Consider the following 25,716-nt stretch of genomic DNA (forward strand, 5'->3'; position numbering starts at 1 on the left):
CAGCGTCAACGCCTTGTGCTCACACAGTCACTAATGATTTTTTATGGCTATGATTTTGTTTTTATGAAATATGTTATATTTGCATCACTGGATGATCTTGTTCATGGTCGTGACCGAAACTGAACGGCTTGTTTCTGATTTTTTTTTAATGTAACTTACTCTTTAGTTTAAGGTACCAAAATTTCCTCAAAATTTAAGACTGAAACCAAATTGCTGTCGTAAAGAATGCCGGCTTCTAGTCCTAACTTCTAAGGCCGCTTAACCATTCAAAAATTATATTAATAGATTAGTACATGGTTAATTAATTATTAGTTATAAAAAATAAAATAGATTAATATGATTTTTAAAACAACTTTATAATAGAAAATTTTCAAAAAATACACCGTTTAACGATTCAAAAAACGTGTGTGTGAAAATCGAAAGAAACTGAGTTAGTAGCAAAGGGAGAAGAACATGGTGTGTCCGAGAGAGTCTATGGATGGGCTAGATTGTCAAATTCCTGAACAGTAATCACAGTCCGAATAATGAAATATATACAGACCAAAGTGAAAATCTACCGGAGCTTTGTAATCAGCGGCTAAAATGCAAAAGAACAGTACCTACCAAATTGGGCCCATGCACGGCCCAAATAGAGAATGGCGTAAATCTGGAGGAACGTCTCAATCAAAGAAAAACCTTCAGAAATTCACGATTAAAAAAGCAGAAGCAGTGACGAACTTGGATTTATTACATACCATCTAAATAATTATAATTTTTTAAAAAAATAAAGATAGATTAATATGATTTATATCACTCCAGAAACATACAAGTTTAGATATAAACCTATAATTTGTAATAAGAATAATAAATTTAAACTTTAGATAGTACATGTATATTTATAATCATATTTTTTATTTTGGTATAATTTGTAGAAGATATATTTGAACATGTATGTTTATGGAGTTGCATATTTAGTATTAATCCATCTTCATCAAAAAATAACCATGTATATGACATGTAATAGATAAGCTATAGTGTAATTTAGGAGATGCATGCAGGATAGAGAAACAAGACAAAAAAAAAAGGTACAATACATTGCAGCATAGGTGCTAGATTAAAAACTGTAAATACTTGTTGCTTGTTTGGACAACTGGTGCCTTTATTAAAAAATAATTTTAGCTAGAGCATTCGGTTGGATAGTTGATGGATGTTAGCTCACTGGAGCATGTTAGGAAAAGTCGAGAGAGATAATATTTTTCACAGTGGGACTCATCTTATAAGTCTAAGCATTGAAACATATTTAGCTAAGTTAGAATCTTATGATGTGTCAAGACTTACACATTTCTAAAAAAAAAATACTCCCTCCATGTTTTTTATACAACGATGTTGACTTTAAAATATGTTTGACCGTCCATCTTATTTAAAATTTTTATTCAAATATACAAAATTATAAGTCGTTTTTAGTTTCTATAATAAACTTATAATAAATAATTCATAATTATATATATAATAACACGAATGTTCAAATATAAATATAAAATGCAATACCGTTATATAGAAAAACACTGAAGGAGTTCAGAAAACAGTTTTTAGCATACACCCGTGTGTTTGCATGTCATTTAAGTAGTCATAGAAAAATATGACAAAATAGATTAATACGAGTTATATCATTTCATAAACATGTAAATTTAAATTCAACTTCTATAAGTTATAGAAAAAAAACAAACCAAACTGAAACTAAGTATACGCATATTCATAATTATTTTTGTTATTTTTGGTTCAACTCGTAGAAGTTGAATTTAAACTTGTGCACGTTGGTAGAGTGATATAACTCGTATTAAACTATCTTATTAAATTTTTTTATATTTTTTTATAATTATTTAGATAACGTACCAACAAAACAGCCCGTGTACTTTAAAAAACGGACTTCAGAATAGTTCCGAAGCAGCGACTCGTTGATAACCCCACGGTTTTTGCTGAGGCCCCGCCTAAATCGCAGCGTGCAGCCCATCGTTCTCCTCCCGCCGAAAGTTCGATGCTTGCCGGCCGCGGGGGGCCAAAGCCAAAACCCGGCAAAGCCACCGCATTTCCCTCCCTCTTCACACTGCCAGATGCACCACCACCACCACGCCGACCTTGACTCCTGCCCGCTTTCCCGCCTCCCACCCCCCAAATCTCCCGCGAATCTGTCCTCGCTTCGTTCCCAAGCACGCTCGCGCGCCGGCGCCCATAGCATCCCGGCTCCTTTTTTTCTTTCAAAAACCATAGGCTCTCATCAAAGGAACCCGCCATCCCTCCGTCCCGCGCGGTCGCCGGCCGGCGTGCGTCGCCTATAAAACGCGCGCGGCGATCAACGTACGCTTGCGTCTCACCGCACTGAACCAAAGCAACCCAAGAAATCATCGAGGAAGACATCTCGATTCGTTTCCGAGATGAGCGTGGAGATCCTCGACGGCGGCACGGTGCGGAGCTTCGTCGACGACGAGGGCGCCTTCAACGCGTCGGTGGACGGGCGGTTCGCGGCGCTGGACGCCGACCGCGACGGCCTGCTCTCCTACGCCGACATGGCCGGGGAGCTGATGAGCCTCAGGGTGCTGGAGAGGCGCTTCGGCGTCGACAGCGATGAGGCCGCGCGCCCCGGCGCCGACGAGCTCGCCGCGCTCTACCGCGGCCTCTTCGCCCGGTTCGACCGTGACGGCGACGGCAAGGTCGGCCTCCACGAGTTCCGCGCCGAGATGAAGGAGGTCATGCTCGCCGTCGCCAATGGCCTCGGCTTCCTCCCCGTCCAGATGGTCGTCGAGGAAGGCAGCTTCCTCAGGATGGCCGTCGACAGGGAGCTTGCTAAGGCTGCCTGATTAAACCTTGCTAACTACCGAGCAAATTTGCGATATTTTGTATTTGAGCAAATATTATTGTATCCTCTGATGATTCGTATACTTGCGGTATTTGGATTTAAGCTACTGAATTGCTACAATCCTACTCACTTGTTATGAACAAGAACGACAAAGACAAAGAAAGCTAGCAGAGTTGATATATTAGTTAATTAAAAGAGAGCATTATGGAATGTGACGATTAATTAACTGTTCATTGCTGTATACATCGAGTTCGAGAGTAATTAAAGCTGCAGTTCACAAAATTATACTCCTTAGCTGATCGATCGAGCGTATGAAAATTAACTTTACATACAGAGACCAAGTATATGCAATAGATTTACTGCATCTGTTCCGTTCAGAACCATGGCTGCTGAGCCTGTTCGTTCGTCGTGCTGGTGATGGGCAAGATGGCCGGCCGGCCGGAGCGGCGGCGCTCAGATCCTGGACGGGATGAGAGGCGTCGAATTCGACAGGTAGGCCGCCGCCGCCGCCACGCCGCTGCCGAGCTTCACCGGGTAGCCGACGTCCTTGAGCACCATCTCGACTCCGCTCAGGCAGCCCAGCAATTGCAGCTGCAGGGAGAGTTGATCGATCGAGCAACCGCCGCAAATTTAGCCGCAGTGAGATGCACGAAAAAAATGTCAGAAGATGAAATGTGTTAATTTTACCTCGTTGAGGTGGCCGAGGTGGCCAATCCTGAAGACCTTGCCGGCGACCTTGTTGAGGCCGAGGCCGAGGCTGAGGTTGTACCGCTTCCACGCGTGCTTCACGATCTCGGAGCTGTCGATGTAGGACGGCACGACGACGGCGGTGACGGTGTCGCTGAACCACTCCTCCTTCTGCGTGCAGTTCTTGAGCCCCCACGCCTCGACGGCCAGCCTACAACACACACATCAAGACAGCGTCAGAATTTTGGATCAACGAAGAAGAAGAAGAAGAAGAAGAAGAGAGAGTGACCTGGTGGCGGTGCCGAGGCGGGTGTGCCTCTTGATGACGTTGTCGAGGCCCTCCTCGAAGATGAGGTCGAGGGCGGCGCGGAGGCCGTAGAGGAGCTGGATGGAGGGGGTGTAGGGCCAGTAGGTGCCCATCTTGTAGAACTTGAGGTAGTCGGCCCAGTCGAAGAAGACGCGCACCGACTTCGCCGTCTTGCTCGCCTCCAGCGCCTTGGGGCTCGCGCACACGATGCCCAGCCCCGTCGGCAGCGACAGCGCCTTCTGCGACCCCGTCAGCGCCACGTCCACGCCCCACTCGTCCATGCGGAAGTCCACCGCGCATATCGACGACACCCCGTCCACCAGCAGCAGCGCCGGGTGCCTGTGCTTGTCTGAGCGCGCCATCGATCGATCGCCATGCGTGCGTGATCAGGGTAAGGTTCACCAAGATTCATTCGTTCGTTCCGGGGGTGCAAGAAGGCGAGGTGTTTGGTTGGTTACCGAGGAGCTTGCGGACGGCGGAGAGATCGTTGGTGACGCCGGTGGCGGTCTCGTTGTGGACGATGCAGATGGCCTTGATGGTGTGGGAAGGGTCGCCGCGGAGCTTGTAGTCGAGCGCGGCGAGGTCGGCGCCCTGGCCCCAGTCGCTCTCCACCACGTCCACCTTGAAGTTGAGGCGCTGCTGCTGGTCGATCCACAGCAGGCTGAACTGCCCGATCAGGAACGACACGATGCGGTCCCCCGGCGACAGCGTGTTCGTCAGCGCGCTCTCCCACGCCCCCGTCCCTGCATCCACCGCGCGCCGCCGTTAAGACTCTCTCGCCGGCCGCCGCCATGGACGGCACCACGACGAGACGAAGCAAGTGCACGTTACCGGTGGTGGGGAAGAGGAAGGGGGTGCCGGTGGTGGTCTTGAAGATCTGCTTGACGTCCTCGAGGAGGGTCTTGGTGAGGGCGGGCACCGCCGGCGAGCGGTAGTCCTCGTTCTGGCGGTTCATGGCGCGGATCACCTGGTCCGGGATGTTCACCGGCCCCGGCACGAACAGGTGGTTCCGCCCCGGCCCGTACGCGTAGTCCGCCATCTTCCTGCCGTGACCCACACACAAATTGGGCCCCCATCACCAATTTTTAACACGTTTTGTCAGTGTTTCCACAGTAGAATCAAAAATATGTGTGGGATAATAATAGTCAAAATGAGTAATTTTACGAAACTTGAGAATATATTAAAATTTTGATACCTCTAGATATCTAGATGCTAGAAGTGCTAAATTTTATATTAAAATTTTAATACCTCTTAGTAAGACCTAATCAAGAGCCATAAAATTTGCTCATAAAAAATATGTCCGTGCGTCGCAACCGGCCTGACTCCCCGTCGTCCCCGAATCAGAAATCCGGTAAAAAAAACAAGTTCATTTGATTAAGGATGTCTTAGGAGGACGTATGAAGGATGAATCGCTTGAACTAATTGGTTTTCTCGGATGAGACGGTGGTTGCGCTGGTGGGCATAGGTAAGCCTCTCAGTGGATCGTCATTCATTCCAAATCCGCTCCAATTTATTTCTTTGCTAATTAGTCTATTAAATCAATCCGCATCAATTATTTTTTATTGAGATCCAATCCAATCCAAATCAATTCAACTTTGATTTTAGACCAACCCGCACCAACCCATTTGGTTAAAATGAACTTAACTCACCCTTGCAAAATAAATGTGCCATTTGATATGTATAAACTCGGACCTAAAATTTTAAAACTCGCGTTCACACTATAAAAATTTTGCTTTATAAACAAATGAATAAAACTCAACTGTGATGGAAAAAAACACAAACCCACTTTAAAATAAGTTCTAAAGTTTAAGTTTTGCTTACACAAACATAAGCATGAACCAGGGCGTTACATATTTTACGGTGCAGTATCTGAAGAGTGAAACAGAGTAGCAGCAGTTGCTATTGTCACTGACGACGCAGAAAGACGTTATCAACTTGGACAGCTTCACTTATCCAAGGTACTTGCTACTCGTATTAGTCATCTCTTCCTTTTATTAAAGAGAACTATTAGTACTCTGATCCTACTTGGCAATATAACTCATACTTATCCGGACGATGATATTTACAAACGTGAGAATCAAATCATCCGCGTATTCGCTTATTTTAGTCTGATGTAGATCACTTGGGGAGCAAAATTGATCCTCTAAAAAAATCACGTACATATACTTCTTTCCAAATTAATTACACTCTCCAAACAACATAACAGTATTACACTAATCTGTCAAGCTTTCCTCTTACTCCTAAAAACAGTCACCGATCGAATTCGGATAAATTTTACCAGTCGGATTCAGACAATCGACCAATATGAATGAAATAATTTGAACCGAATACCTGAGACTAGTGAAATTGCAGGAGCTGAAAAGAGGAAATGGAAACGTACCTTGTTCAAAGATAACTGTCCCCTCCTTGGGCTGTTAGAAAATTGGGTGCTCTTCGCACGTATGCTTATACGTGCGAAAGGAGGAGGCAGGAGGTAGGATAGGGTGGTGGAGGAGGCTATATAGGGGCCACGGGGGCCAGGCCCTTTCGTGGGGCCCACCGGCGTCCGACGTGGCAGATAAGGGGCCTTGCCGGCGCCCTCTGTTCGTGAGGCCCTCGTAGCTCGCCGCAATGGAGTGGTGCTGCTGCCAGCTCCAGCTCTGGCTGGAGCCATCACCGGCGCACTATCCAACAATTTTTGACAGTGTCCAGTGACTGCTCCTGAAACGGAAAACAAAGCGGTAATATTTATCTTTGGATTTATTTGAGTAGTTTTAAATTCTGAGAAACAGTTGCTTGTCAGTCAACTTCTAAGAATCTGGAAAAACTTTTAAACCCAGCTTCTCTAGTTTCTAGATTCTTAGTTTATTTTTCAGAATCTGTAGTATTATCAGAAGCTATGAACCGTTTAGAACAGTTTCTGTAGAAGCAGTTTTTTCCAAAAGCTGTAGCCGAAAGAAAGACCCCAAACAGGCCCTTTATGGCCTCCAGATTCGTGGCAGGTCTGTTCGACGCGGCCGTGCATCTGATGCATCCATGCTTAATTTTTCTCTGCCTGTGCTTGATAAGTGCTGCATCAGAAATTACTTATCTTGCATCTAGACATGGTTAAGATTTTAAGAACAGCACAGAATCCCTGGAATCTGGAGGGCTGGGCCTGACGCACGGTGAGACGTGTAGAAATGGCAGGTTTCGGTGGTGGGCGGAGGCCAAGCGGAGCCAATCTGCAAGGCAAGGGCGCGGGCGCATCCACGTCGGCGCCCCGCGTTATCCCCTTCCCCTCGCCCGCGCGGCCGCTTTGCGGTAACGCGGCACCATTTTTCCGGGTCGTTTTAACGAGGGGAGGGTCGAGACAAAAGGTGATTAAAATCGCCATATGCTTGGAGAAAGATTGAGAGGGACGACGACAACGGCGAGGACGAACGGATGGGAGGAAGGTGATAGCTAGTGCAGGTAGAGTGAGCTCTCGTGAGTTCTGGGAGGTCATATTTTGGCCTCTTAATTTAAAATTCCGACGTATTTATAAATTAAATAAAAAATAATTTATAGATAAAACTTTATATATGTTCTTAGTAACCTAAAAGTCAAAGTCAGAAAATAAACTAAGATGATAAAACTCTAAAATTAACTATGAACTTAAGGTTAAAATTTTAAATTTTAGTTCATGAACATAAGCAAAAAAGATGATAGCGTTAAATCGTGAGAGAAAATAAAAGTCAGGCGATTCACTTTTACTCCTAGAACTATCTTATACGAATATCTAGGGCTTCATTTGAACCTGCAATTGGCTCAAGATATTTTTGGCATATAAAACAATAAATATGATTAACGTATGATTAATTGGTATTAACTATTAGTATAAAATTATAAAACATATTTATTTGATCTATTAAAAAAATTATTAATAGAAAGTTTTAAAGAAAAGCCTATCACTTACTACTTTAAAAAACGTGATTACTGAAAACAAGTTTATAATCTTTTGTCAAACGTGGTTACGAACGGAGCCTAGGGTTGGGATAGGCACGGCCCTTGTCCGTTGATGCAGTGATTTGGCTGAGTTGGAGCTAAAGCCAAGAAATATTGATTATTCGTGCAACCTTGTCGCGAACGAGTTGCCCTGAACTGTCTTGAATTCTGAAATTCGGCAATTCCTAGCGAAGAGCGCTGTGAGCAATTCTGGAGTAGATGTGGTATATCATCCATCCAGGGTTTACATTACCAATTGATTATTCGATCTCGATCCCTGTCGACGTCACGGGTTTCGATAAATTTCGATGCTTTTCGACAGATATCAATTGAATTTCGATCAAAATTTACTGTTTAACAGTTGAAATTGCAAAAATAAATTTCAAAATTCCAACCAACAATTGATTTTGAGCTGTCTCAAAAGATTCGGAAACCACAACAACTTCCTAGCTTTCGTCGGCGAACCCTGGATCCATCGTGTTCAGAAACCTGAAAAGTGACCTACCGGGCTTTTCTGAATTAGATCAGATGACTAGCCCATGTTCAAACATACCGAATGTCTGAATATTGATCATATGTTCTCTCAAGGAAGACGCACAAGCAGTAGCGCACAGCTGTGTTCACAACTAGATTGCTTAAAAAGAAAAAAGTTCACTTCTTGTGACACTTGGGAAAATTGCAGTGTTTTTCAAAAAATATAGTCTAGAAAAAAACATGTCCTCAACGATGGGAGCCGTATTTTCCTCCTTTATTTGGTCAGCCTCTCCATTGGAACCATGAAAGCACTACTACAATGGTCGGCCATGATCGAATTCATATTCTATAGTTGACTCTGGACCAACCTTACTTCTCTGACAACCTCTTCACCTTCAAATTCCAACCAGCTTCCAAGTTTGTTTTGTTTTGGATGTTAAAATAGGTGTCGAATACACTAGTGTTAGTAGCTTATAGTTGGTCTTGGAGTTGTATTGTGTGGTAGGGGTGGAGTTGCAGTTGGATTTATTAGCTCGATTCACAAGATACCAACTAAAAGGAAATTCAATTTTCGCTTGTCATGACGACCATGATGATACAAAAGAAGGTGAAGTGATGTTGCAAGTGGAGTCAAGAAGGAGACAATTACTGGGATAGCTAATACTTTTGATGTTAGTCTAGCGCAGACTTGTCAAGCGGCTCACGATGAAGTTGTAAAAGGAAGGCAGCTCGAGCCTATAGAACCGGTGGATCGACACGGTGATTCTACTACTTATCTATAACGTGTATTTGCCAATATGAAGTTTGTTATAATAGGTGTTGAATAGAGCCCTGGTAAGTTACGGTTGGATTTGGAGTTGTATTATGTGGTAGAAGGTGGAGTCAGAGTCAGACTCTGTAACCCGCAATCCTGTAATAAAAAGAGGAGCGCAATAATGTAACCATGATGATTATAATATAGGTTAGACATGCAGGGGATCTATAGCGGTTAGATGCTATGTTATTAGGAGTGCCCATGAATCAGAGCATCAGGGATTAGGCTTTAGGTAAACCTTATTAACAAAAATTATGTATCCATATTTTGTCATTTGGCATGTCTCGACTGGTTAATATCTGATAATTTTTTTTAAGTAATAGCTGATAAATTTAAGGAGGCTAGTCATGGTACCGCTATATCAGCTAATTTTTTTTATCACATTGAAGGTTAGCCATAGTTTCACTGTATCATCTAACTCATGGTACCGCTATATCAGCTAATTTTTTTTTATCACATTGAAGGTTAGCCATAGTTTCACTGTATCAGCTAACTTTTATCGCATTGGAGGACCCGAAAGGCGAGAAAGAAATTCGTTTCCGACGGGTCCATTTCGCAGGGGAACATCTGCATTTGTGGTCAATGATTGCATCGACAAATCCTATGTCCGAATTCCAGAACTGGTCACCTTGGAACATGCAAAAAGAAAGAAAGAAAGAAAGAAAGAACGAGAAAGCAAAAGAGTGCTTGGTTGGGCAGTGCAGAGTGCAGAGGAGACCGTGGACCAAGATTCTGCGTGCCATGCGGATATACGGATGCTCTCCTTTTCCTACTGGACTACAAGTACTACCACTGTACATCAACAAATATCAGGATTCAGAAATCAGGAGACTGAAGTGGCTGTTTGGATAAAAAGACTATTTTTAGTTGCTTGTCACATCAGATGTTTGAATATTAATTAGAAATATTAAATATAGACTAATAACAAAACTAATTGTATAAATAAAGACTATTTCATTAGACAAATTTTTTAAGCCTAATTAATTCATGATTAGCAAATATTTACTGTAGCATCACATTTGCTAATTATTGACTAATTAGACTCAATAGATTCGTCTCGCGAAATAGTCCAGAGTATGAGGTGGGTTTTTTAATAGTCTATATTTAATATTTTTAATTAGTATCCAAACATTCGATGTGACACGCACTTAAAAAAGTCTTAGTGATCCAAACAGGGTTTGAAAAGACAGAAGTTTTTTTCTCTTATGGATTATGAAAAAGTGAAAAACCTCTTGACATGGTCATTGTTTTTCTGCAGAATGCTGCTGGGCCGCTGCTGCACACAACACTGAACTGAACGCGAATCGATTATAATTCTCAATTTCTGATCTGATCTGTTGTAGTACAGATGAGGAGCGAATCACCGATATTCAGAACCAATAATCCAGCTGCTTCTGCTGCAGCAGCTATGATCTTTTCTTCTTCTTCTTTTTTTTTTTTGTTTGAAAGACCCAGCAGCTATGATCAAGGTGAAAACATCTCAACTCTCGCATACCGAAAAGCGAAAAACCTCTCTCAAAATGACCATTGTCTTGCATGCTTCTTGATTGGTCGCGCACACACAGCACTGAACTTGCACACAACACACATCATAACTGAATTTCTGATCTGGTCTCTTCTCCTCCAGTAACACATAGCCAACACTCAGAAACTCATAAATCCTACTCCATCCATTCCATATTATAAGGTTTTTAGAATTTAACTAGATTCATTTATTTATCGATGTATATATATATAAAGATTCTTTGGCACATAAATAAATACTCTCCATGTCCCTAAATATTTGATGCCGGAGACTTTTTATACATGTTTGACTATTGATTTTATTCAAAAATTTATATAATTATTAATTATTATCATTTCATTTATTGTTAAATATACTTTTATGCATATATATAGCTTATAATTTTTTTTAAAAAAATGAATAAGACAAATAGTCAAACGTGTATAAAAAAGTCAACGACGTCAAATGTTTAGAGACCGAGGGAGTATAAACAAAATCATAAACTTTTATAACATAGAGAACATAGGAAATACTACGGGCTTGCTTGGATCCTCCAAACTTTTTTAGTCTCTGTCGTATTAAATGTTTGGACACTAATTAGAAGTGTTAAATATAGACTATTAATAAACTCACCCATACTCTGGACTATTTCACGAGACGAATCTATTGAGCCTAGTTAGTCCATGATTAGCGAATGTGATGCTACAGTAAACATTTGCTAATTATGGATAAATTAGGCATAAAAAATTCGTCTAATGGTTTTTATTTATATAATTAATTTTATTATTAGTTTATATTTAATACACCTAATTAACGTCAAAACATCTAAACTACTGCGAAAAAATCGGTAGATCCAGACCGCCACTGCTTATCGCTTGGCATCGGATGCCTGCCGTCGCGGACAGACAGGCGGCATGATAGCGCTCCCCCGCGACTGCGAGCCCGCATGCGGCCGGCTCCGGCTCGTCAGAGTTTTTTTTTTTTTTTCAGCGGCGGCCACGGCAAAAATGCGGCAGAGCGAGGAGGTGAGTGGCTGGCGAGTGGGGCCGCAATGGTGGTGGCGGCGGCGGCGGTTCAGGGTGGACCGGGTGCAGGGGAGGGAGGTTGCTTCCGGGCGGTGGAGGCGGTACGGTTTTATACTGATCCGGACATCCGGTGCGGTCTCCTCCTCCTCTCCTGGGTGCACTTCTGCCAACTCGGGGTGGTTGGGTTGGGTTTGGGTTTGGGTTTCCGTCTTGCGGTGCCAACCGACGCGTGCGCTTTTTGGGAGCCCGACGACGGCGTGGCTGCTTTTGCGGTTTCGATCCCATCGCTTTTGGCCGCGTTATACAAATATAATTTTAAATTTTAGAGTTTAATTTTTTAGTTTGAATTTTTATAGTAATTCATTTTATATTACGGAATATTTGTTTTCAAAATAATAAAAATATATACGTAAAATGTTTATTTATAAATTATTTTGCTTAACGCGAAACGATGTGGTCACAGCGCTGTTTATTTGGCATGTAAACGGCGTTGGGCCGAGCAATGGCGCCACACAGCGTTCTCTCTCTCTAAAGTTTCTTTCCGTGTTATTTGGTGCGTTGAGTCGTTGACCTGTGTGAGTGAAGTGATTAGCAGACATGTTGGTTTTCTGCTTATTCTCGTAAGGTTTGGAGCAGATAAATATCATCCTTGTTTTTTTTATGTTTATACTTATAAGTTAAATTTTATATTTTTAACCTTAAATTTCAAGTTAATTTGTATTTTTTTGTAATTTATTTTTTAGCTTTTACTTTTAGATTGCGAAGAACATGTACATAAAAGTTTTATTCACAAAATTTTAATATGTTGTTTCGCTTTTTTCTTTAAAAAAAGCCAAAAAATGACCTCCTAATATGCACTCAAGATGGTGGACAATATAGACTTGATCATTATGTTGCATATTTTGTATGGTTTGATTGCTCGTTATAAAGCTCAAATATTAGATTTTTTTATTTTGTGAACCTTTTTAGTTTTAAAATTAAACTCTACTAGAATTTATTTTAGATCCGAATCTTTTGACCACACTAGTTAGACGGATGTGGCCAAGCAATGTTGCCACTTCAATTATCATGGGGGTGGTGTGGTAAAAAAGGTTTGAATATGACAACAAAGTTAGGGTGAATTTTAGTTTTTAAATTTAAAAAATAAAAAATTACATACTAAAAATTTTCCAAATATTATTGTATACTGGTTAAATTTTATATGAAACATTCATTTTATTTACAATGACATTGTTCATGGGAGTAAACCCTAATACATCACCAAGTAGGTAGATAAGAACTACAAACCACTGGTTTCCAAAGAATGAATAACTTCGATAAGGTTAAAGATAACCTAATGAAACACGATAGTAATAGAGACACAAATCACAAGAAGCTACGACAATGACTCGACAGTTGCAACTTTGGACCTCCTTTGATGCGAACTCCACTTAACAAACTAGTAAACCCCTTCGACCTCCTCCGTGGAAACGACACTTGGAGATTTGTTGTTGAGCTGTAGGTTTGGTGTGAGCTTCACCGGGTTTAGTAAAAAATATCAATGGAGTTCATCATCAAATATGATGAGCTTGAGCTCAACCCGAACAACAACCCCGTGTGGCTACTATTGCTAGGAGACAGAGGGAGAAGTAACTCAATACCAGACACCCCTTAAAATTGGAGAGCTTGAATGCTGATGAGTGAACTATTATTTGATAAGAGTCTGCACGAGTTTGAGGACATTACAGGTGGTGGGTTTCATCCTCCATCATCAAAGGCGCATCAACGGGCACGGGAAGCATCTATTGAGTATGCTCCATGCTAGCAATCCTATTGCCACCTCCACTGCAGTGAGCTAGACAGACTTGGACCATGGGAGTCCACTGTGTCATGAATGACATGGCATGAACTCCAACAGGCATTTGCCGCACTCCTGCACGCCACCATTGCTAGCATCCTGGTGCAACACTCGCAATAATCCAATCACCGCCACCTTCATCTGCTTGATCCATGGAGAGTTGTTGCCTCCAACAAACATCCCGGGAGGAATCTGACCTACGGATAAACTTGAGAGAAAATTAAACTACCTAGCTACACTACACTACTAGGGGAGGAGGCCAAACCCTTCCTCCTACCCTTGCTGGCAGCAGACCATCAAAACTGGAGGGGGAAGAGCGATTTGGGGATTTTACTTTATCAGGAGGAGGGAAAAGTGAAAGCATGTCCAACATGTTAGTTGTTATGTATATTAGCCATGTCGAGTACTTGAAGAGAGAATTTTCATTTGTGGTTAAATTCGTAGAAAATTAACACATTAAGCAAAATTCTTGGTATTTTTCAAATAAACAGATGGTTGTGTTTGATCTGTTGCGGCGACCTATAAATTCGGTTGGTATCATATGGGCTTAAAAAGCTTAGGTCGTCAATTACTGGTGTATATATTCGTTTAATTTGAATTTTGTCAAAATGACTTAATTAATTAATAAGATCACTATATCTACGGGTATATCAAGGAATATCATACGGTAATGAATTCATCTGCTTTCAAGAATTAATGGTGACTGGTGATTTAATTAATACTTCAAATCTTAACTTATCAATGCAATTGGTACTTAAATACTGTAGGGTTTATTAATAAACATATTTGAGAGGGTCAATCTTCAATTGAAGTTATTAATGATAATAACTAGCATGCTTATCGTTATTTGCAACCCGCTCTATATAACACAAACTACTTTCCTCATAGGACAAAACAATTTTCAATTATCCTTGGTGAATCCGTAAATTGCAAACGGAACTTCTTACCACTCTGACCCTTTTACAGTGCTTATTGGGGTTTTATCACTTGGTATATCTCATAATTTATTATGAATAAAACATATGCTGATAACGAGTACTGGTACTTTGAGGGCTTATGTAGCGTTTGGATTAAATGGTTCTTTATATTATGTGCACTACACCATTTATTATGGGGTGAAACGAATGATTTATTTACTAATAATGGTCAAATTGGTGTATAACAATCCTATTAACATATAGTTGTATCAATGGTTAACACTGGTTATTTAAATGGTTTTATAAATATCTCATTTGAAGTTAATCATTGGCTCACTTAAAAAAACCTATGACTAAACATCAGGGTTTCTTTACCCTTTTGTTAGCGATTACCATTACCCAGAGGTGGTAACCGCAAAACACCAGGAGTTTCAAAAGCTAAGAGAGTTAGTGTGTTGAGTTACCAGGATAACCGTAGGGTTATTCATGTAAGTCTGGTGGAGGTAAAAATGAGAAATTTAATTTTTTACCACCCTTATCAGTAATCATTCATTAAGTAGCACTCACATGGATGTTTATGATTTTTTGCTACTATAAGAATGTAAAATGTTACTTTTATTCCTCTCCATATCTCGGTAGACCTAGAGGTGGCTACAATAAGCGAGTAAATAGCCAACGTAACCACACCTACTCATCTCCTCTCCTCTATCTTCTTCGGCGCTGTCGTCTTAAAGATCAACCTCACGTACTTACAGTGAAAACAAATAGAAACACACCTACGGTAAAAACAAATAGAAACAATGTAATAATGGCATTTGAGGAGTGGCAGTCACTAAGAGGGTCAAAATACTTAAATTCCTGGAGCAAACATCCAATACTTTAAAAACCATGAACACCGGAGGGTCAACACTTTTCAGTATTTCCAAAAGTTCATTCCACCCCATGGGAATATCCTCTCCCCACACAACTAAAAGCCAAGGGTATGCACGTAATTCTTCCGAACAAACAAGGGCCAACCTGCAAAACAACCACTCCTCATCCCCATCCCCATCCCGAACACTCCACTCCACCGAAGGGAAGGAGGAAAAAAAAAAAAACCCACAAAACCAAACGGGACCAGAGCGGCGAACCACCTCCCAACCCCAGAAAAACCGTAACGCGCAGAGAGCAGCGGAGCAGAGGCGATCCCCATTTCGATTTTATTCAAAAAAAGGAAGGCCGACGAGCCCTCCTCGCGCCGCCGCCGCCGCCGACGCCGGGGAAGACGAATCCGATGTTGTCCGACCAGGAGCTGGCCCGGTACGTGGAGTCGTTCGTGCGACAGGCGGCGGCCGTGGCGGGGGGAGCCGCCGGGGGGATATCGGCGGAGTCCGTGGCGCGCCAGCTCGGCCCGCAGCTCGGGCTCGACCTCACCCCGAAGGCGCCGCTCATCCGCGACATCCTCGTCGCGCTCTTCGCGCCGCCGCCGACGGCGGCGGCGGCGGGGTCGCGGAAGGACCCGTTCGGCCCCGGCTTTCCCGCGGTGTCCTCCTCCGCGGCCTCCGCCTCCGCCCCGGCCCCCGCGGCCGGCGGCGGCGGGGGGGCACACTTCTTCTCCCAGCACCAGCACCAGCAGCAGCAGCAGCTGCAGTCGTTCCTGTCCGCCTCGCAGCAGTACCAGCACCGCGGCGGGGCGCCCCCCTCGCCGTACGACGTGCAGGCGCCCTTCCGCTACGGGCAGCCGCAGCCCTTCCCGCAGGACGGCGGGGCGCATCTGCAGAGGCTCGTCCAGCTGCATCAGCATCAGCATCAGCAGCAGCAGATGGCAGCGGTGGCGGCGGCGGCCACTGCGCCCACGGCTGTCGAGAGTCCTCGTCCGGCGGCGCCGCCGGCGGCCACGAAGAAAGAGAGGTGCGGCCTCCTACACTCGTTTCATTGTCGATTTCCCATACCTTCGAATTAGGGTTTGGATTAGACTTTTTTTTCTATGTTGGTGCTCCAATTTTTCAGATTTGGATGGTGCATTGAGGTTAGGTCAAGAGTAAAAATAATTCATTTTTTTTGCGGTCACATAGTTCTTTACTGCGGATCGAGATATTATTCCAGATATTTATCACGATTACTAGATTGATTTAGTGGGGGGTGGGGTAATCTGGAAGGAACTGGTTTCTGAGCGCTTCAATTGGTTTGCCTGCTTGTACTACATCTTTAATGTCCACGGACGCTTGTGGAATCACTTCTAGTGTACTTGAGAAAATCTTTGAATACTGCCGTAGGCATGTCAACCATACCAGCATAATTAATGCCTCTGAACTTGTTGGGGGCAATAATGGATCCCGTCATTCTCATCAAAATGATTGCTATGGAAGCAACCTCCTTGGCCTCTTAGAATCGTAACAATAAAGTTCATTCTGCTTAACAAATGGATTTTCCATTATTTCATTTGGAACAAAAATAAGTATTATCACTTAGATTACCTTTTAGGACAAAAATAACCTATCTTTGATTTGCTATCTGGCATGTGCTAGCTCAGACATAATGTTCAAGAATCATCAGTCTGTCTGTCTGGAAGAATGTTGCTGATATGAAATCTGGTGTACTTCTTCTCGGACTATGTGTGTGTGTGAGAGAGAGAAATGTGTGCCTTATCTTGGTAAATGTTAGCATCGTTTACTGCTCCTCAGTCTGTTCATTGAACATTTTCTTTTCTTGGTTTTGTTTACGAACCAGTGGGAGTACTGGAGTAAAGCGAAGAGGTGGTCCAGGTGGGCTAAACAAAGTTTGCGGTGTTTCTCCTGAGCTGCAAGCTATTGTTGGTGAACCAACCATGGCTAGAACTGAGGTTTGTTCTACTGGCCCACCCTTCCAATGCATTCGCTTCTATTAATGATTACATCATGGATGAAACCCTGACGTTGTGACTCAACTGCAGATCGTTAAGCAGCTTTGGGCATACATTCGCAGGAACAACTTGCAAGACCCAAACAATAAGAGAAAGATTATATGTAATGATGAGCTGCGTTTAGTCTTTGAGACAGACAGCACTGATATGTTCAAGATGAACAAACTTTTAGCTAAGCATATAAGACCACTTGAGGCAGCAAGTAGGTCTTCCTCACACTCGATACTATGCTCTCCAAAATAATCAAGCTTTTGTTTGTGAAATAAATTCTGAAAATTATTGCAGAACATTCAAATCGGGATTCGAAGAAGTTGAAGCCTGTCGACAGCGAACCCATTTCTCCTGCTGAGACTGATGTTAACCAGCTTCCAATTATTGTATCCGATGCTCTTGCAAGCTTTTTTGGGACTGGAGAAAAAGAGATGCCCTCTTCTGAGGCTGTTAAGCGTGTTTGGGACCACATCAAAAGCAATAATTTAGAGGTTAGTGATTATCACCAAAAACTTTTTATTATGTGTTATATAGTTCTCATCGTATTATGTGAATTTGTTGTGCTGTAATAAACTTGTGGCATTTGAAATGTCCAACCATGGAGATTGGAGAATTGCAGAAGGCAATGCATATTTTAGTTATAAATGGCTACCTAATTTTGTTATACAAGCACATCAATTTGATTTGAGGTAGTTAGAACTAAGAACTACTTGTGAACAAACACAGTATGTCCGTCCTCACATGTAAGGGATTTTAGATTGTTTTGAAGAAATTAAGGATGGAGAAAAATGACTCCCTACTAATATAGGGAGTGGGGGTTGGTTGGGGATAGTATGAGAAGAAATTTGGATGCGAGGAAATTGATGGGACAACTAGTACTCCATAATCCCTTACATTTTTGCACAAAATTTGAATCCCACAATCCCTTACATTTGAGGACGGAGGGGGTAGGTGCTAAGATATGGATAGTAGTACTCTTTAATTTCGTAGTGATGCTGTTATGTCTGTAGACATTTCTAATCTGATTCATGAACTGAGTTTTATTGACTGGATGCCCTTCTTGGTCTATTTGGATTTTCTTGGCAGATCTCTCACTTTCTGTTTTCTTTTAATTTTTCTTTTGTTTGTTGGTTGGTAGAATGGTTGTTGGTGGTTGATCAACTAGCATATGGTGGTTGTATCAGATATAAGTTGTTGAGTGTATATTCCCATGTGCTTTTCATTTCTGAACTCAGAACTGGTTCGTGGTGGTCAATATACTTTTTATATAGATTATCATGCCTTTATAAATCGTGAGTGTAGCCATTTGCAAGGATTTCACAAGTTGCTTCTGTACAAGTTGGTTTGTTGTATCTTTTGACCTTTGACAGGAGTGAAGCATAAGCAAAGCATGTCCCATTCAAGTCTCTCTCTCTTACTATAATGTCCCATTCATAGCTAAATACTAGTGGTTTGCCGCCTAAGAAGTCATGACTGATAAATCATAGCATAGACAAAACATGAATTTGTGTCTTGGCTACTCATAATAGTTTGTGGTCTTTGTTCATGGCGTAAATAATTCACCACTTCCAGTTTTCCTGCCCCGTCAGTTTTCTTTGTTTGTGTTTGCTGTTCATGGAGATGGTCCAGAATGGTGGTTATTGAAAACCTGCCTGTGGCATACCTAGATGAAGACGAGGTTGCTGCTAGGCACTTATAGGTTGGATTTCATAATCAGCTCCTGGCTGGTTGGCAAGATACTTTATATTTACCATCTGGGATTTCATTAACGTGAACTAAAATGTGTAAAATGCTTCTGCTTATATTTATGAATTCTCTTCCTCACTGAAGCCATTTTCAATGTTCTTTGCAAAGCACACAAGAAATCCTTGTATAGCAATCTTGCTGTTCTAGTTTAATTAAACTACTGTGGATTCAGCCATATATCTGTTTTGCTTGATTTGTTGCAGGATCCAGCGAATCCCGCCATGATATTGTGCGACTCAAAACTTAAACAACTCTTTGGATGTGAAAGTCTAACTACCGTGAGTGTCTCAGAGTTGCTGTCACACCACCTTTTCAAGCAACCTAACAGCTCTAACTGGTTAGTTATTGTCTTTCTCAGAACATCATCATGTATTGAGGCTTGCAGTTCTAGTGTTTGCCAGAGAACATCCATCCATGTTCGCAACTCCTAACTCCTAGTTTTTTTTAATGTCACAATCATATAAGAATACGTTGAATTGATATTAGAATATTTTCATGTAACTGCATTTGCTTTTTCCTATATATTTCCTGCATTGTTCATACATTGATTTTATCGTAATGGCTCTCGGGTGATGAAAACTACTCAAATCTATTTCATTTATAGCAAGGTGTTATCTTGCTTATTGCTTATCTGATTTGTTAAGACAGAAGTTTATGGTGTCGTTTTGTTTGCAGATGAATCATCTTACTGGACTCTAGTTGGTCTAACATCCAAGTAGTAGGCGCTGATGAAACAACAAAAAATGCTGAAAGTGTTTATTCTATATTTTGTATCCATCAAACTGATTTACTTATGAGAAAAGGCTGTAGGCTAATCTCTTCACAGTAGCAAGGAAAAAGAATGATAGTTGTTGCATATTATGTAGTTGAGTCTTCTTGGAAGGGTCACATGTGGTAGGCTATCTTGAATTTCTAGTTTGTTAAATACTGAGTAGAAAGCAGCACCGAAGCAAAGTAAAAGCTGTTGAACTTTGTTTGATGTAAAATTCTGCAAGCATAGGTGCGTTTTATGGTAAGTAGTTGCTTTCACCTTTGTTACTTGAAAGCCTCTTACATTTTTAGTGCTCTTGTTAAACGACATCTGTGCTCCCTATATTATGTTGTCGGTGATGCTTAATTTAATTTACAATTTAGATTGTCATCAATGCATTAATTATTTGCTCCTGTTCATCATATTAATGAGTGGTTGCTCACAACCATCAGACACCTTTGTAGCCTTGCTTATACGTATCAGTTGAAGTGTTTTTGCATAGTGCTATGGTGACTTGTTTCTCTGTTGTCACTTGTCACCAGTTCTGCATCATGTGTTGCTCATTTACAGCATGTTCTGGTAGCTGTGCAAGGTAGACCATGATTGTGAAGTTGTGATCTTTCTGGCCCAATAAAGCTACAAGTTCTTGAACATATTGTAGAACACTAACATGACCACCAGACCAATGATGGCACATGCGACTATTGTCCTTCTGTCCCTCTCATCAAGCGTGCCTTCTGGCAGAAACTTGTTAGCCAAGGTCAAAATTACCATATCCATATTCTGCAGTGGTAAAGTGATGAAATTTTGAGGTATTTGGATTTCGAAAATAAAAAAATATATTACAGATTTGCATATTTCTGCACTGTAATGCTTGCCTGGTGAATTGTCTGAAGAATCCTCTGAAGTAGTGGCACATAAACCTTGTTCACTTCGCTGCAACAACAGAATAAGAACAAACAATCTTGTTAGTTTCCTCAATCTTTTTTCCGTCCCAAAATCCAACATTATTCTCTCACTGTAAAACGATCGCACATATACTGCTAAATAAATAATCATGCTTTATACTGTGTCAACCCAAGCAGCAGCAAGTTCACCCAGGTTCAGTTTAATTAGACACTGAAATCTAAAATTTAGTTAGACTACTTTCGTCCCAAAATAAGATAATTTTTACCTCTTTGTTTGTCTGAGTATAAGTTCATTTTAAGTGATCATTGGATTGAAGTGCATAAAAACAGTGAACAAATACATTGTAATTAGATAAAGTGGAAGATAATTATATTAAAATTTGAAATAGTGAGGGTATTTCTAGTCTATTTTTACTGATATGTGTGAAATTGACAAAAATGTTATTTTTGGAATAGGGAGTACTTAATAAGCAGCATGCCCCTGTAGACGTGATTCGTGGAGATGTTGCAGTCTAGGTCCCAAGGCAGCTTCTTGCCCTTCCATTCTGCGGGCAAAATGAATCGAAAGATTCATGTCTTGTTCAGAAAAAAATATTATAAAATTTGTAAACTTAATAGCAAGATAATCGATTTTTATTAAACGATTTTTTAGATAACTAAAAAACAGAGGACTGTTAGAAATTCGGAAGAATTGTGCAGAGGACCGTTGAGTAGCTCAAAAAGCTCGAATTCAATTACAGAAGTCAAACTAGAAACGGATGATGCAATAATCAGATTCATAACTTGTTTTCAGGTGAGATTTATTTCTGAACAAACCTACCTAGCGACCATTTGATGCCCAAGTCGAAGCCTTCGTTCTCAGTCGGCTTGAGCACGAACGATACGTGGTGCTTAAGCATCATTGCGTGGAGTAGCAGAAACACGTTCTGTTAAAGCATGGAAAGTGTCAAAATGTTCCCCTTTACTTGCTGCGAACCGAACTTTTTTTTTTGGTACTCATATATAAAGTTTTTTCATATCATCCTTAAAAAAATACCCTGAGATACCATATTTTTTTAAAAAATTTAGTACCTTAAGGTACAGTGTACCATAAGGTATCAAAATTTTACATTAATTTTTTTGGTACCTCAAAATATTTTTTAAGGATGGTAAAAGAAACCCTTTATATCTTCTAATTCACACGATAAATCTAGCTATATTACTTTTATTCTTATAAACTTGTCAATTGAAAACTCCGAAATTTTTGGCCAAATTTAATCGGTGTCAGTTATTTGAAAACAGATCGCTCACTCCAAAAAATACATTTTTTTCTAGGATGAAATATTGCTTTATAAAAAAATAAATATTACTGTCTCCATTTTATATTGTAAGACTTTTTATGCTTGTCTAAATTCATCAATTGATAAATGTATATTATTTATATATGTATTTAGATTTATTAATATTCATATAAATTTAGGTAAGACTACGTAGTCTTATATTCATATGCTGTATATATCCACCTTGTTACCTTGCCCATCTGCGAAACATCAATGGAGGAGATTTTACTGAAGAGAAACATGCACTCCTCGCCGGCGAGCTCCAGCAGCTCCCTGACGCTCCTGTTCTGGACGGCGGAGTTGAGCTTCACCAGCCTCCTCACCGCCCGGAACCCGTCGCCGCCGCCGCCGCCGAACAGTGAGTTCGCACGCAGTCTTTCGCCACCCCGTCGTCCGGTCATCCCGCTCCACGTCTTGACGCGCGCCGGCGAGCCTCCGCCGCCATGGGCTTTCCGGCCACGCAAGGGCAACGCCGACGGAAGAAGGAGAAGAAGATGGCCGCACGGCGCAGAGAAGGGCGTTGCATCCATGGCCGTCGTCGTCGCCGTCGTCAATGGACGATCTAGCTGTGGGGGTGAGATCGACGAAGTTGCTGGGGTTTTGTGACCATGGCTTGGCAGGCAGGGCAGACTATATCATATGATCCGGTGGCGCTGCATGTGTCCGGCGAAGAACGCAAAGGATCGAATGGAATTGCGGTGGAGGGAGACACAGGTTGCGAGGTTGCCAAGGTAGGGCAAGGCAGGGGATGCTCTTCCAAACTTGACTTGAGGTCCATCCATCCATGCCCTACAATGCTGCTACTGCTACTACCACTACTCCATTTGCTTGCGACATTCCATGGCTTGCTATATATGCTTCAGAAAATTAAATTTGAAGTTGATTTGGAGTTTTTTTCATCGTAATTTATTTTATAGCTTTTAACTTTTAGATCGCTAAGAACACGTATATAAAAGTTTTATTAACAAATTATTTTTTCTTTATAGATATGTTGTTTGGCTTTTCTCTAAAAGAACCACACAATCACCCCCTTATAGTTTTTCATTTTATTTTGTAAGGTGGGTTTTGGTCTAGTTATTTTATCCGTGTTTTTTTTAATGTAAAGAACCTTTTCTGCCTCAAAAGAAAACAACTAGGTGAGAAACTTTCCCATTTATGTATATTAGGTGGTATCTGTTTGCCCAAAACTAGAAAATATTTGCTCAACTAGAAAGAAGCCTCGCTACACACTAAAAGCTAGTCCGAGGAGCTCTCATCATTTTTAAGTTGGAGCAACTCATCCTTAGTTTTTAATGTGAGACTATTCCAACAATATCCTTCATCACATATTGGTAAAACTCCTCCTTAGTTTTCAATGTGAGAATATTCCAACAATCTTCCCTGTCACACAAATATGCTCCCTCTGCATTGACCAGCCTCTCACAGGCTCATAGGCATCACGGTTCACTGTGCTTTGGGCCTTTGATATTACTTGTTGTCCCAAAACCGGGAGATGTTGGTCCAACCAGAAAGAAACCATGCTACACCCAAAAATATGGCCTAAGAGGTGAGGGACTCCACCCACTTTAAGTTGGTGTCACTCCCCCTTAATTTCCAATGTGAGACTATTATAACAGTATTTCTTCCTTCCACATTGATATCCCCCAGCTGTACACCGAACATCGACGGCCCTTTTGGCATATGGGTTCCGCAAGCACCCACGGTCTGACTAGGCATAAGGGCTCCGCAGGCACCCACGGTTCATTAGACCTTCACATCTCAGTGTCTATTGAAGCAAAGATGTTGAACTAGCAGCCAAACTCTGATATCAATTGTTGGACCGTAAATAATCTTTTTCATCGTAAAAAATAGGTAATGAGGTGAGAAGATTCCCGACTTATATAGTTATCTTGCATTTTCATAACTAATGTAGGACTATTCAACATGATGTGTTTTTGGTTTTATCGTAAGCCAAACATCTCTAATTATGTTTTACCGATCTTATAAGAAATATACAACAATATTTCCAACACCCAACAAACATATTAAAAAAATATATTTAAAGATGGATTAAATGAAATTAATTCGGTGCTGTAGATAGTGTTATGTTTTTTCAATAAACTTAGTCTATGTTAAAACTAAAATACATTAGATTCCTAAAACGAACGAAATAGTTGACCTCTTTTGACAATATTCTACTATGGGTACAAATGGTGAAAGATATGATCTGAGCCGTCCTCCCGTCAATCACCTTCCAAGTCCCTTTTTTTAAAAAGCATCGTTCTAATTTTGAAACACTTCTCTTCAGATTAATGACCTTTTTAAATTTTTAAACACTTCTCTTCCAAGTCTTCAACAAAGGATGCCATCTGTTGGCTTTTTATTAAAAAAACAAAACGATATATTTACAAATAAAAAATAATTTGTATGTAAAACTTTTATACATGTATTTTGATATAGAAGGCTGGAAAATAAACTATCATAAAAATCCTAAAATTAACTTTAAATTTAAAGTTAAAAATTTAAATTTTGGTTTATAAGAATAAGCATAAACGAAATTCCAAAAGCATTTGAAACTTTCGACCTGAAGAAAAAGATTCAGGCCCAAAAAGTTGAAGCCCAGTCCGGCACCATTGGATAGCGATTTGAAGTGGGAAATTGAAGTCTGACCCAGCCTAAGAGGGTCATGTATTTATGGAGTGACCGGTTTTTCATGAGACAAACCCCATCAAACCATATAAAGTTTATAATAAGGGAAAATTGCAAGAATGTCATTATAATTTTATAAAATTAGAGATATATCATTTTGACCCACATGTCATTGACTTATACAGGTCCTACATGTCATTAAGATACCAATAACATATCTTAAACTTTGCAAAATTATAATGACATGTTTGTAAATTTTCTTTATAATAATATGGCAAATCAATTACTAAATTACAGCATTGGGAGACTATAGCCAGGATTAAAAAGAGAGAGAGAAAAGAGTCATGTCAAAAGAGAGAAAAAAACACCACACTAGATGTTGATAATGTTCAAATGGGCCGTGCCATTATGGATTGGCCCAGGCACGTAAGTACTATTCATGGCTCAAAAACGGTACATCCTGTTTGGTCATGGGCCATGCCGGCACGGCTCGTGCCATGCTTAATTTATTGTATTTCCTGTAAGTAAAAGTATTTCATATTATTTATTGATTTTTCTATAATTTTACCAATTTTTCCTATGTTCATCTAAACTTTTCGGTTTTTTCACATTTTCTTCCCCGTCGGTTTGTTTTTCCTTAGCCTTGCACCGTGCTAGAGCACATGACATAGCACGAGGGCCGACAAAACATGGCTCATTTCACTGGCCCATGTCGTGCGGCCCATTTGGTCCTCGAATAGACCTAGAGTGGATGGACTAACGTGCTGCCCATCGAATAAGAAAGGCATCTATATAGGTCGTGATGCTGAAAGCGAAAAGTGTACTCCCTCCGTTCTACAATAAGACAACTTTTCGGTTTTCGTATCTAGCGTTTAATCATTCGTTTTATTTAAAAAAATTTTTGAATTTTTTTTAAAAATTAGTCATACGTAAAGTACTATTTATAATTTATCATCCAATAAAAACAAAAATATTAATCATATATTTTTTAAATAAGACAAAGAGTAAAAAATTATAGGTAAAAAATAAAAGATTAGTTTATTTTATGCTAGGATTGCGCTTAGAGCCTACCATATTCCCTTGTCATCACTGTGGCCACCGTCCAGACAATCTTTGGTATGTGGCCACCATTGGTGGATCTGCCTGGGA

At 40.9% G+C, this 25,716-nt stretch overlaps 4 protein-coding genes across 4 annotated transcripts; 2 read left to right on the forward strand and 2 right to left on the reverse strand.

Annotated features, from left to right (window-relative positions):
- Positions 1-2,271: 2,271 nt before the first annotated feature.
- LOC102705935 lies at positions 2,272-2,963 on the forward strand. Its single transcript, XM_006659497.3, has one exon. The coding sequence runs from the start codon at positions 2,412-2,414 to the stop codon at positions 2,832-2,834; it is 423 nt and encodes a 140-aa protein (XP_006659560.1). The 5' UTR covers positions 2,272-2,411; the 3' UTR covers positions 2,835-2,963.
- A 72-nt stretch (positions 2,964-3,035) lies between these two features.
- LOC102706217 (serine--glyoxylate aminotransferase) lies at positions 3,036-6,291 on the reverse strand. The gene is made up of 6 exons (XM_006659498.3): positions 6,208-6,291; positions 4,659-4,870; positions 4,286-4,570; positions 3,810-4,176; positions 3,521-3,731; positions 3,036-3,424 (listed from the first exon to the last, which is right to left on the reverse strand). Exons 2-6 carry the CDS (start codon positions 4,864-4,866, stop codon positions 3,287-3,289), a joined length of 1,209 nt encoding a protein of 402 aa, XP_006659561.1. The 5' UTR covers positions 4,867-4,870; positions 6,208-6,291; the 3' UTR covers positions 3,036-3,286.
- A 9,120-nt stretch (positions 6,292-15,411) lies between these two features.
- LOC102711373 lies at positions 15,412-20,114 on the forward strand. Its single transcript, XM_015840168.2, has 6 exons — positions 15,412-16,233; positions 17,053-17,164; positions 17,255-17,426; positions 17,510-17,706; positions 19,165-19,298; positions 19,637-20,114. Coding segments are annotated over exons 1-6 (1,233 nt in total). The 5' UTR covers positions 15,412-15,616; the 3' UTR covers positions 19,638-20,114.
- Positions 20,115-20,203: 89 nt separating this feature from the next.
- LOC102711644 lies at positions 20,204-22,395 on the reverse strand. The gene is made up of 5 exons (XM_006660190.3): positions 22,131-22,395; positions 21,441-21,546; positions 21,084-21,165; positions 20,591-20,648; positions 20,204-20,495 (listed from the first exon to the last, which is right to left on the reverse strand). Exons 1-5 carry the CDS (start codon positions 22,338-22,340, stop codon positions 20,349-20,351), a joined length of 603 nt encoding a protein of 200 aa, XP_006660253.2. The 5' UTR covers positions 22,341-22,395; the 3' UTR covers positions 20,204-20,348.
- Between the last annotated feature and the right edge of the window lie 3,321 nt (positions 22,396-25,716).

This window comes from Oryza brachyantha, chromosome 8, assembly GCF_000231095.2.
Source record: "Oryza brachyantha chromosome 8, ObraRS2, whole genome shotgun sequence".
Taxonomy (NCBI): Eukaryota; Viridiplantae; Streptophyta; class Magnoliopsida; order Poales; family Poaceae; genus Oryza; species Oryza brachyantha.

What these genes read in the sequence shown, in the direction of transcription:
- LOC102705935 (XM_006659497.3), top strand. Translation starts at nt 2,412, where the DNA reads ATGAGCGTGGAGATCCTCGACGGCGGCACGGTGCGGAGCTTCGTCGAC.
- LOC102706217 (XM_006659498.3), bottom strand. Translation starts at nt 4,866, where the DNA reads ATGGCGGACTACGCGTACGGGCCGGGGCGGAACCACCTGTTCGTGCCG. An exon ending in CGCCGTCCGCAAGCTCCTCG is followed by an intron (nt 4,177 to 4,285) that starts GTAACCAACCAA and finishes TGGCGCGCTCAG; the next exon opens with ACAAGCACAGGCACCCGGCG. An exon ending in ACCTCGGCCACCTCAACGAG is followed by an intron (nt 3,425 to 3,520) that starts GTAAAATTAACA and finishes CTCTCCCTGCAG; the next exon opens with CTGCAATTGCTGGGCTGCCT.
- LOC102711373 (XM_015840168.2), top strand. Translation starts at nt 15,617, where the DNA reads ATGTTGTCCGACCAGGAGCTGGCCCGGTACGTGGAGTCGTTCGTGCGA. An exon ending in CAACCATGGCTAGAACTGAG is followed by an intron (nt 17,165 to 17,254) that starts GTTTGTTCTACT and finishes ACTCAACTGCAG; the next exon opens with ATCGTTAAGCAGCTTTGGGC. An exon ending in AAGACCACTTGAGGCAGCAA is followed by an intron (nt 17,427 to 17,509) that starts GTAGGTCTTCCT and finishes AAATTATTGCAG; the next exon opens with AACATTCAAATCGGGATTCG.
- LOC102711644 (XM_006660190.3), bottom strand. Translation starts at nt 22,340, where the DNA reads ATGACCGGACGACGGGGTGGCGAAAGACTGCGTGCGAACTCACTGTTC. An exon ending in AGGGGCATGCTGCTTATTAA is followed by an intron (nt 20,649 to 21,083) that starts GTACTCCCTATT and finishes CTGTTGTTGCAG; the next exon opens with CGAAGTGAACAAGGTTTATG. An exon ending in TTCTTCAGACAATTCACCAG is followed by an intron (nt 20,496 to 20,590) that starts GCAAGCATTACA and finishes TTACCACTGCAG; the next exon opens with AATATGGATATGGTAATTTT.